This window comes from Barbus barbus, assembly GCF_936440315.1.
Source record: "Barbus barbus genome assembly, chromosome: 43".
NCBI lineage: Eukaryota > Metazoa > Chordata > Actinopteri > Cypriniformes > Cyprinidae > Barbus > Barbus barbus.
This window is the reverse complement of record NC_136721.1, coordinates 11,439,801-11,452,171: the sequence shown is the minus strand read 5'-3', so window position 1 is coordinate 11,452,171 and position 12,371 is coordinate 11,439,801. Positions and strand designations below refer to the sequence as shown.

The 12,371-nt window shown below is 38.0% G+C and overlaps 1 protein-coding gene across 1 annotated transcript in view; it reads left to right on the top strand.

Moving 5' to 3' along the window:
• The window catches only part of LOC306862830 (pyruvate carboxylase, mitochondrial-like), a 130,897-nt gene that overhangs the window by 72,205 nt on the left and 46,321 nt on the right, over window positions 1–12,371 (top strand). Inside the window, exon 10 of the mRNA XM_079405844.1 lies at window positions 7,701–7,883. Coding sequence (XP_079261970.1) covers window positions 7,701–7,883 — 183 coding nt within the window. The remainder of the gene's footprint in view (window positions 1–7,700; window positions 7,884–12,371) is intronic.

Here is a 12,371-nt window from a genome sequence, read left to right as displayed (position 1 = left end):
CCTGATATTCAGTAAGCCAAGTTTTATCAATTGTTTCTTTGTATTATAAACATTTTTTATTTGTTGAACATCAAATAAATTGTTACTCTTAATTTGGTTTGGACCTTTTCTGTATTTTCTAGTTCGGGGAACAGACACTCTATAGTGTGATATCTAGGTGAAGGAGAATTAACTGATATCTATGTGCTGAGAATTAACTGATTTCTGTGACGTGAGGCGGCTAGCAGACGGTCGGTTTAGCCAGTCTGTCTGCTTCCTGACCTGGGCCCCAGTTAGTCAAGTACGCACTCGAAGACTATGTGCCATTTTTCTAGAGAGAAGAGCGGCACCACCCCAGGAGGGATGAACACCATCTCTTTTAAACAGGTCAGGTCGGAAAAATATTTTTCAGTGGTACTCAAATGTTTTTGGAGAAGACATCAGTCCAGATCTTGAATTAGCTTTGTTTGGATGTTCTGACCATACATTAGCATTTACACATTCTCAGCAATTGTCTCTTATGTTTGGTATGGTGGTGGCTAAAAGGGTGATATTGATGGATTGGAAGTCTACTTTACCACCCAGCTTTCATAAATGGCTGGCTGAGATGGTTGCTGCCCTCAAGCTTGAAAGAATCCGCTGTTCTAAGATTGACGCTTATAAAACATTTGATAAAATCTGGGGCCCCTTCCTCTCTTATCTTTTTAAGAGTTGAAATTTTATTTTTAATATAGTACTTCTTTCTATGTTTAATACTCTGTTTAAGTCTGATTAAGTAAGGTTTCAAGGTGTGTGTTTTTACTGTATCTGGTGCATGTTCAGGTATGTGTGTTCTGTTTGTTTGATTTCTTTTTTTTTTTTTTTTTTTTTTTTTGTTGTTTACAGTTTGTGGTATTCTGTATTGTTTTGTATTTTCAGAAAAAATGTTAGAAAAGTGGCATAAATAAAAAAAACAGGTCAGGTCTGCCCCAAAAACTCATCCATTTGTCTATAAAGTCAAATGTTATTCTGCGGGCACCACTTAGACATCCAGCCATTGAGTGACAGCAGTCTGCTATGAATCTCGTCACCCCAGTAAGCAGGGAGCGGGCCAGAGCATTTTACAGTGTCTGACATTTTACTTGCAAGTTCACTAGGGCTGTATACCTTGGAGAACCTGGCGATACGATACATACCTCGATACACAGGTCACGATTCGATACGTACCTCGATACGGAGCTGTCTCGATACGATTTGATACAATGTGACACGATTCGATACGATTCAATAAAAATACATGGGCCAGAGCCAATTAGTTAATGCTGAACACATTTACTCAACAAACAGAACTCTGCATTTTTCTTCAATTTATTGAAGACAAAAGTGCATTATAACAAAGTGCATTTTGCTTAAATATTTGCAACTTTAAGTGCTCTGATTAATTGTACACAAATTGTAAAAGTCAACATTTAACTTTCCAAGGGTACAGTCTGAGCTCCCACAAGTACAAAATCTTCTTCTTATTATTCTTAACTTCTTATTAAATCTTCTTATAGTTCTTTTTTGTGACACCATGTACTGCCCATAGATATATATACTGACTAGATGTCGCCTTGGGCCTCTAAGCATACGTCAACATCGCCGCCATCTTGGGTCGGGGATCTGAAGGAAGCGCCAAAGTTTCTCGGCATTCAGATCAAGCCGGACTTTTGTGCTGTAGTAGATATTTTCATGAACTGGATGTTTTCAAAGAATGGTTAACCTGTTATATACTGTAGCCTAATAATTTAATAAGCTGTTGTAAATACTGGAAGATGTTTTCACACTACGTACGCACGTTATGTTTGTTTTTGTGTTATATAACCATTTTACGCTGGGTCATTGTATTGCAGGCTTGCTGATGTACAAAATAAACCAGTACAACTCAAATGTTTTAATTAACATGTATTTTTAAGTATGGATATCACACCATTGTAGCCATTTTGTGTGCAGTAGACTAGGCTAAGGTAAATAACAATAGTTAATTTTAAGTTCACTGAAGTGGAAGAATAATAAACTTACACCTAGTTTTGAAGTAGATTAATATCAAAAGCTTCAATTTTCTCTGGACTCGATCATAAATACATGTCTGTCAGTTGGAACAAACCAAAAAACTAAGAAAAATCATTTGAGATTTGGACGATTTATGATGATTTAATTTCTGCCTAGATGCAGATGTTAGGTTCCCCATCCTAACATTCTGAGGTCTGTTGGTCAGGAAGTCCATAATTGTTTTTTTTCCCCGCTTTGTTTGTTTAACTCTTGCCTTTAACTCTTCAAATTTTGCTCTATTATTTATTTATATTTTATATATACTTTATATTATTCATGTTTTTTTCATATCACTATCAGCATCCTTGTAATTGTTTTGTGCATTGTAGAACAAATTAATTAGTTATGTAGGTGTGTCCAAGTATTGTATTGTAGCTATATGATATATCACATATTTATGATAGAACATAGATTAATTATTTTACTTATATATAAGTAAAATAATTAATCTATGTTCTATCATAAATATATGTCTGACATTTATAATAAACCAAACGGCTTGAAAATCGGTTGAAAATTAAGCAAATTAAGGTGATTTTAATCGTTGATAGTTCTCTGCCAATGTTAACTATGCAGAGTAGACGCGGCTTCCCCCGACCCAAGATGGCGGCCGCGCTGACGCATCGTTCCTATGGACAGCAGCGTCAGAGGCGAGATCTAGTCAGTATATATATCTATGGTACTGCCATAACATATTTCACTATGAAATCACTTAAATGCTACATCTTGCTTTAACATTTTCCATGAGTTTTATGAAATTCGCGGGCGCCGCTGCGCCCCCTAATGGCTGGGCGGAGTATCGATACTAAGGGCTAGAATATCGATACTGTATCTTTTTTTATTATATCGGTATGTATCTAAGAATCGATATTTTGAGCACACCCCTAAAGTTCACACACCTCTTTAACATTATTTTTAGTGATCTCCGACTGGCGAAGTAGAACATCATTAGCGCCGATGTGGATAACAATCTTACTGAATTTACGTTTAGCATTAGCCAGCACTTTTAAATTTGCCAAGATGTCATGCGCTCTTGCTCCCGGTAAACATTGGACTATGGTGGCTGGTGTCTCTATTTTCACATTCTGTACAGTAGAATCGCCAATTACTAGAGCACTTTCATCAGGTTTCAGTGGGTGCATCACTGAGTGGGGAGAACCTGTTTGATGTTTTGATCGGAATGGAAGAGCAGTGTTTTGACCTGCGACTAGACCGCCTTACAGTCACCCAGTTGCCCTGCTGCATGGGCTCTAATGCCGGAACCGAACAATGTACAGGACTCCCTGAACTAGTCGCATCCAAGGCCGTATCTACAGCCCTCACATTCTTACTATCCTCAAGTAAAGTTTGGATGCGTGTTTCTAGTTCTAAAATCTAACTTTTTCCCTGCATTTATCACATGTGAATCCCCCATCGCCGACAGAGATAGATAAACTGTACATGTGGCAAGCAGTGCAAACAACAATAGCAGGAGAAGAGTATTGGGACAGTTGAACATAAGACAGGTATAAAAGATTAAAAGCTATTATTTAGTTGCGATCCCTTGCGCACAATCACAGCAGTGAGTCTGTGACCCATAGACATCACCAGACTCTTGGTCTCATCCTTTGAAATGCTTTTCCCAGCCTTTAATGCAGCCAGTTCCAATTGTTGTTTGTTTTGGGGAGTTTCTGCCTTTACTCTCCTCTTCAGCTGGTGAAATTCATGTTCAATCAGATTTAAATCTGGAGATTGACTTGGACAATCTAAGACTTTCCATTTCTTTGCCCTTATAAATTCCTTGGCTGAACTGGAAGGGTGTTTTGGGTCATTGTCCTGATGAAATATGAAGCACTTCCCAATTAATCTGGTGGCATTTTCTTGAATATTAGTAGGCAAGATGGTTTTGTACCCTTCCAAATTTATTCTGCTACTGTCATCATTCATTAAGTCATCAGTAAAGTTGAGAGGGTCTGTTCCAGAGACAGCCATGCATGCCCATGCCATGACAACACCTCCACCATGCTTTACAGATGAGGCTCTATGCTTGGGATCATTTGCAGTTCCCTTTTTTTCTCCACATTTTTGCTTTCCCATCACTTAGATAAAGGTTCATCTTTGTCTCATCGGTCCATAAACACAGTTCCAAAACACTTCTGGCTCACCTTTGTGCTTTTTTGCAAACTCTAATCTTGCCTTTCTATTTTTGGAGCTGGTCAGAGGTTTGCATCTTGCTGTGTAGCATCTGTAATTCTGTGTCAAAGTCTCCTGAGGACAGTAGATAGTCAGAGCATCACCCCAGCTTTCTGGAAGTTGTTGGTGATTTTACAGACACGTCTTTTAGGATTCATTTTCACAGCTTTTATGATTTGTCTGTCATCAACTACTGTTGTTTTCTCAGCCGATCAGGTAGTTGCTGGTGTCACTGGTGGTTTCCAAACTCTTGATTTCTCCATGCCCTTCGTTTTTGCTAGAGCTCTAATTGACTTCCTCTTTTCTTTCAGCATCCAAATTCCTTGCATTTCTCTCAAAGTCAGCTCCCTCCTCTTCATCCTGGTTTGTGTGTGTCATCATCGAATGCAAGATTCAGAATACAGAAGTAATGGATATAACTGATACGACACATTCCCTGCTTTTAATATCTGAAGAATTAATGCAACAGGACACATCCGATCACTTAGAAAGACCTGTGAGGCAACAGCTCCAATACTTATGCTCAAATCAGATTGGGGGATGAAACTCTAAAATTTCTTCTTAGCTGGTAAAACATCTATGTGTTGAATCACCCAATAATAAAATGTGATATTCTGTAGTTTTGTCACACATTCATCTTTTAATCATATTTGTAAATGTCTTCACTCCACAGCCAACAGAGCGATTTTGTCTTTACTGTTCCAATACTTTTGGAGGGCACTGTATATAAATGAAAGTTTGGTTATCTCTCTTTATTTAAACAATCCTTAAGTGTTTCCGGTTTAATAATGTTCCAAATAAACACATTTTGTTCTGGTTGTCTACACAAGCCCTGCTCAGTGTGAATGCTGCATAGGGACCCTGTGAATCAGAACGCAGCTCTGTTTTCCCTGTCTTCTCTCAGCATGGCAAGTAGAGGTTTGTAATTGTATTTAAAGCTCTCATTTGACTCAAGCCCCTGGTGGTGAAGACGAGCATTAGTTTCAGCATCCATTTCAGCCCTGCTTCCAATTGCAACCGGCACGAAACAAACAGAATGAGAGATGAGGAGAACAAGAGAGAGAATAAGACTGACCCATGCAGAGCTTTGGCTTGCCTTCCTTCCTTTTCAGATCTCTTTGTGAGACACACTTCCTCCAGAAGTCTTGCTGTGACCCAGATCAGTGGCGCTTCAGCAGAAATCCTGTCCTAAAGCATCTATCTGATGATGAATAGCCAAGTACACAGCTTTGGATCGCTGTTATGGCTGCCCTGTCTCATTTTTCTAAGCAAAGCTGAGCCGGATGGATCAGTGTGGTGCTTGTCGGATAATGATATGATGGTATTTTCTCGTGTTTCTGCTCGTTTTTTTTGGACTGTAATTGAAATGAACGCTAGTTTCTGAAAAGTCAGCATGAATTCCAGTTTGCGGTATGTCACAGTATTCAACGGGAAAAGTGGGAAAGTTTTTCCCCATTTCATTTCTTTAGTTGCAAAACGTTTTTCTTTTGCATTACTGAGTGAATTTTTAAGAAAGCAAGCAGTATCCATTTTGGTGTCACGTTGACTTTTCAATAATAAAAACAGTTATATGCCTTCGTTCACTTTTTACAGGCATTCTCACTGGGTGGCAGAAGCCATTAAAAGCGTCAAATAAAATTTTCACTCAATTTGAATGATATCAAATTACGCTTTTGAATTGGCATGGCGATGCTTGTATAATCTCCGGTGGATTTACTAATGTTCATTAGCATGTCTTATGTCATAAGTGGCGGCACAATCGATGTTGAGCAATTGTGCCATTACCCAAAGAGCGACCATATTGAAGCAAAGACCTTGGCGGCTTCTTCTGTTTCTGTTTGTTTCGCACTTCTCATTAAATTCCTCTGTATCACCCCACCCTTACAATACCTCCGCCGGTGCCTGTATCTCTGCTGTGTGCACAAATTTTTCTGTGCTGATGATTGTAATGTGGATGCCAGAGGCTGAGACGGAGCACAATTGCACCAGTAAATGACTGCTTTATTTGTGTGCATGTTTGTGTATGTCAGTGTTTGTTTTTTCCTCAATTTGTTCTTATTGCCTGCACACTCCCCTGAGGTACTTGTGTCGACGGTTGCTCTACTTTTGCAGGAGGAATGTTTGTATAGTTCAAGGGGCAGCTCTCTGCGAAATGTTAGATTTTAAAATGAGGGGCCGCCTCCTGTGCCTCACCTGTTTTGAGCTGTTTTGTTAAATCGCTCAATTGCACCTTTAAACACGGCATTCAAACCCTTCAATCCAAATGGCATATTTTGAGATCATGTGCAAAGCATTTCAACAGCCAATTTTACCTGTTCACCTTTAAGTAACTACGCCCATCAATGCCACTCATGCAAAATCCCCTGTCCCTTCTGTGTTTATTTCCGGAACAATTTGATGTGTTTTTTTTGAGTACAGTTTAGAACTCTGTGTGCCACTGAACACACTTCACCGTATTTAAATGCATTCCGCGGAATTAGCGTAAAAAATACTTCTTAGAATGTTCACTAACATGAACCAAGCAGCTATAAGCTCAAGGCAATGTATTAAGCAACAGTCAAATGAAAATAAAATAGTACCCAATTTTATTTTCAGCTGAAATATGTTAAAGATCATTTTAGAGAAAATTAGACATTGGTTTGAAAATAGCATCCAATTTGATTTTTAACTGAAATGCATGTTATATAAATATTGGAAAATTAGAAATTGGTTAAAAAAGATGATTTAAATTAGAAGACCAGCTGGCTTTTATGTAATGATCATGATTTATTAAGTGCATAACACATTAAATTCAATGCAAAAATGTAAAGTAATAATATTTTGTAATTAATAAATGTATTTATACATTTTGTAATATTTACTTAAATAAGAAAATTATTTCATATGCAGCGGAAAAAATTAAGTAGATTAAGTCTAAAATAATTATTGCAACTGTGTGTGTATAATGTTAGAAAAAAGAGCAGAAAATCTTGAGCTGGCTTTTCTGGAACAATTTATTAAAATACATAAATTCATAGCCAAAATTGTTGTTGTTGTTTATTATTATTATTATGTAATCATATTTTATAGATTATATTTCTTATATAATGTTAAAAAAATATTTATTTTAGAGGTGCAGGGAAAAATTAAGTAGCTGGAATGGCTGTGAATTCTGTGAATTCTTCCAGTGTTGACAACTGTATTAATTATAATGGGTGTGACTAATTTAGTAAATCATGATGTGTCGGTTGAATCTGGTGTAAGTTACCTATAGACTGTTTTTAGTTATCTTAAATTACTTTTCCTTAAGTGTGAAAATAATGTGTAGAATAATGTGTAAAAATAAAACAAAGGTGTTAAGTCAAGGCAAAGTGTCAAAATACAAAAAGGGCATTTAAAATATTGTCTTTAGTATTTAATCCTGACTCTTTCAAGTGCAGTCCCTCCAGCATGTAATCTAAATCTGTATTCTGACCATCTTTTTCTTTTCTCTTGGGCAGGTCTTTCGCAGTGGAGAGGGCATGGGTATCAGGCTGGACAGCGCTTCTGCTTTCCAGGGTGCTGTCATCTCCCCTCATTACGATTCCCTCCTGGTGAAAGTCATCGCCAGTGGAAAGGATCTGCCGGCGGCCTCTGCCAAAATGAGCCGAGCTTTAGCGGAGTTCCGCGTCCGGGGGGTCAAGGTAAGCCTTTTCTCGACAACAGTGCTTTAATAAACGATCAGGGGCAGCATGAGTGCGATCAGTGGAGACCTTTGGAAATTGCTTCAGTTGCACCTTTTAAAGGTGCTGTGGTTTCAGAAATAAACTGAAAAATTTGTGTGGTGTTATAATAGTGTGCTGGTCAAATAGATTTTTTTTTTTTTTAGAGCAAATGTCATGTCTTCAGTCAATTCCTTTAGATAAAATGCAGCTTAAATGCACATGAATATTAATTATGTGGCAGCATCTAATTAATATTCTGTAGGCTCAGTATTCCTTGCCCTCATATAATGCCAGCTACGCTCCTGGTCAGAGCTCACTATGCCAAAAAGGATAACTTCCTTTGAAAAAAAACAAACAAAAAAACAGGCATGACAAGAGCACGGGAAGCCTGACGTGACAAACTGAGATAGAGTAAGCGATCAGATGGGAAGTTTATTTCCGTGACGGAACCTATGGATTCCTTTTCCCCCTGTTAAATGTGTTGTTCTTTTGAAACACATCTGAGCAGCAGACACTTCACGGTCTTGTCACCCGTCATGCTGGCTGCCATCGGAGGCTCTGATCAGATCTTGAGTGAGCTGGAGCTAAAAGATCTTGATCTTGAGTTTTTTTAATTCCCATTTTTTAATCTCCCACACATAAACCTGAACACACTGGATGAGTCACGTTAGACCATAGATGGTAACGTGCATGTATAATATGTATTTATCAGCATAATGTGATCAGAGTTGAAGTAATGGCACTAATGGCACTCTCGGATAAAGGGTGCAGACCTCACTGTTTTCTGATGTGCCGCTTTCAGAGGAAGGGAGGGGTGCTGATGAGAGAAGTTGTCATGGAGTGTTTGCACTTAATCAGCCTGAATAAAATAAATGTGTTTACATAAACCATTAGGGAAGGAGCTTTTCCTGTAAGCATCTTCAGAAATTAATTTTGGAGACTATTAAGAGAATCTGTCTTTGTTTTGCTTGCTTTAATCGCAGAGTATTCAGAATGCTGCATTTTATTTGGGATGAAACAAGGACATAGACTGTAAAAACTAGTGAGATGCCTATAAAGGGAAGGTTTCACCCAAAAAATTCAAATTGTCAACTTTTACTCACCATCATGCATGGCATTAAGGTCCTTATTTTGTATATAATAAAATTTGTATAAATTAGTCCTGTAATTTTGTGCTGCAGGGCTATTGCGTAACACCAAGATAATTGGCTTTCTCATTAACTTCAATGTCAAAATGTTTGAAGATGTCCAATCATATTAATGTAGGTGAGCTAAGCATGAATTCCAGACCGACGCTTCAGTTGATGGTTATAATGTATGAAATATGACTTAATATTTGACAACTGTTTTACAATAGAAATAGTAAATGACTGGCAGAATTAATTAGGGATTCAAAATAATAAACTTGATCTAATTTCCATATTTTGAATTAAAAATATATAATTTACTGTATGTGATTCATGTAATTTGTAATTGTCAATGTGATGAGACAAGAAACGCTAACGGAGCCGTTTACAGCATATTAAGCGTAAGATTAATAATAAATGTGCAAATATTGTGAGTGAATTTAATAAACTTTAGTTGCGTAGCTTTCCTGGTATGTATGTTTTTCCTGGTAACCTTCATTTCTAATATTCTAATAAAATTATTCATAAAACATACATATAAATATTAGTGGACCAAATGTTTGCTTTCTTCACTGACAGACAAAAATGAAAATAATCTATTAATCAAAGTTCAGCTTCGGGAGACTGGGTGAAAAAGAAGGTGATTGAGATGTAACAGAAAGAGCAGGGATGGATTTTGAACAACATTAGGGTCAGTGATGACAGAATTTAGATTTTTGGGTCAACTAATCCTTTAAGGTATCAAAGGCATGTGACATGAAGAATGTTCCAATTAATTATGCTGCATCATAAGTCTTAATGCACAATTTCCTTTGCAGGAAGGAAACCCCAGAATACATTGTGACACACTCAGAAATAAGATAAAAAAGTTTTAATTTTGACATGAAAATTAATATTATTTCCGTGATTTAATAGAGCATCATGTTGTTAGCTTAGCAACAAGTTTGATGTAAACGTGTTGCTTAGCTAGTCAAGCTTCCCCTTCGGAGCGCTTTTTGTCTAGCATGCAGAGTTACATGTTGGACAAAGCTGAACTACAGTCACATTATTTAGGGCCTGTTCTGGTCAAGGACGATAGCTATGAAGTGTTAATAATCATTCTAATTCTTTGAGAATAGGAAAGTCAACATGCTATTGAACAATTTAAAACATTAGTCCCCTTCACAAGTCTTTTCTGGTAAATTACCGTAAAGAGAGAATGCGTGAACAGGACCTTTTCAAAAATAGTGGGTAATTCTTTCTTACCAGTATGAGTTGTTGTATCATTACCAGTAAATTACCAGTAATGTGCTCTGTGTGAGCGCAGAATGAGAGAACCTGTATGAGCGCGTAAAAAGTCAAAATGTGCTCACGAAGTCTGCTTTGGGCCAATCATACATTTTTTATGGAGATGACGTGATTACTCTGTGCTGTTTACAGTGAGATCTGCTGCTTTGTTATTAGTTTTTATATGTAAATATGCCCTGAATGGACACCACTGCACTACGTCTCGCTGCTTTTTCAACGTGTTATGCTCGAGACCCAGCCGCCTTTTCAATTCATCAGTGCTGCGGCTCTGCAACGGAGTACTGTTATGTGCATCTCGTGGATATAAGAGCAAAGCGCATTCTGTTTGATCATCGCCTTATGCCTGTCACTCAGACTTCAAAAATTTTGTCAAATTCGACAGATGTTGCAATTAAAGTGCTGCTTCTACTCATGTGGGCGACTAAAGACAACAGCGCAGCTTTTAAAGATCATTTCTGATGTCTGACATCACAGAATTTACCAGTATTTGGTGTTGATGTGTGAATGGTCTCTTACTGGTAAAAAGCCAGAACGGCATTGCCTGTGTGAACAGCACATTTGTGTATTTACCAGTAAACTGATTCTGGCAATTTTACAGTAATTAACCGGGATTGCTGTGTGAAAGGGCTTTAAATGGCTTGAACATTTAAAGGCGATGACAAAAATAAACAGAACATTACTGTGTGTTGTTGTCTGCACTAATATAGTTATTGTTATCATTATGATTATCATGCATGTGTGATTGAGCCTTTAGTCCGACTTCACGAAAAACAAACTAAAGCATTTGCACACTCAAAATAATGTGCAAAAATGTATAACAGCTTGTTACTTGCTCTTTAAAGATTCATAGTAGTAACAAAGGCACATATTACTGTTCTAAGGTACTAAAACACACTGTATGGAGGTATATACGAGTATGAAGTTGCCCCAGTCACCAGCTGTTGTACCCCTAAAGGTACAATTTTTGCACTTTTTTTTCTGACAATGTACCTGACATTGATATTTCTATGGACTTTTGTTTGTTTTAGTCTGAAATTAAACTTTTAAAGTGCATGTAAACAGACTTAATTATGAGATTCACATTCAGTTTGAATGCTGTTTATGTAGGCAGCGAGGCAGCTCAATAGGTTTTGTGTGTGTGGTGTTAGGGGAGACAGATGTATCCTGGTGCAGCTAAGCTTTGAAGAGTTGGCCGTCAGGGAAGCTTTTAAAGCTTTTAAAGCTCCGCATCATTTTTTTCGACCACTTCACTGTTTTTTCTAGCACATTCTCTCTCTCACTCTGCGTAATCTCACTCCCATCTTGCCCTGTGCACAAATCTTAAAAATTGCTCCAACATGACTTTAAATACCTTTCAAGATTATTTTTTTTCCTCGCCAGGAAAGATCTGCTGTCCATTCACTCGTGTTTCTCTCATCTAAATTCCCCCACAGCCAGAGTAAAGTTTGTGACAGAACATCTCCGAAAATTGCCTTGCACCGACTCTGTCATTCCACCCCATTATTTCTCTTTCCGCTTCTACGCACCTTGCGCTCTCTACAATCAGGAAAGTCCTCAATTACCCTGTGGGCGGCATTCTCAAGCGTGACTAGAGAACCTGGCCTCGGAAGAATTCAGAGAATCACTTCAAGCTGCTAGCGTCATGGCTGGAGCTTGAGCTGTGATGCGGCCTGCCTGTTTTTAATGAAGACTGATGAAGTGCTCTCCAGGATATGCGCGAAGTTCAAACCTCTCCTGCTGCCTTAATTTACAGGCTCCGTCTTCCTTCCATGTTTGATTAATCTCGCTCTCTCGTCTTCACTGCATTAACACACCATGTTTTTTTCCACACGATCACTTGCACTATTTTTCTGTCTCTGTTTTTTTTTTTTTATATCGCGTTCTCCTTTGCTCACTTGTTACTGTCGCTGTGCTCAGCAGGAGGGAGGCCGCTCTTCTCCTTTGGGGCTTGGGAGCTCCCTTGTTTTTATTAGGCATCTTCAAATAGCCAATTTATCTAGTACCGCCACCACAAGATTTAATTAACTCTTCAAATAATGGACTGTGGTTATGC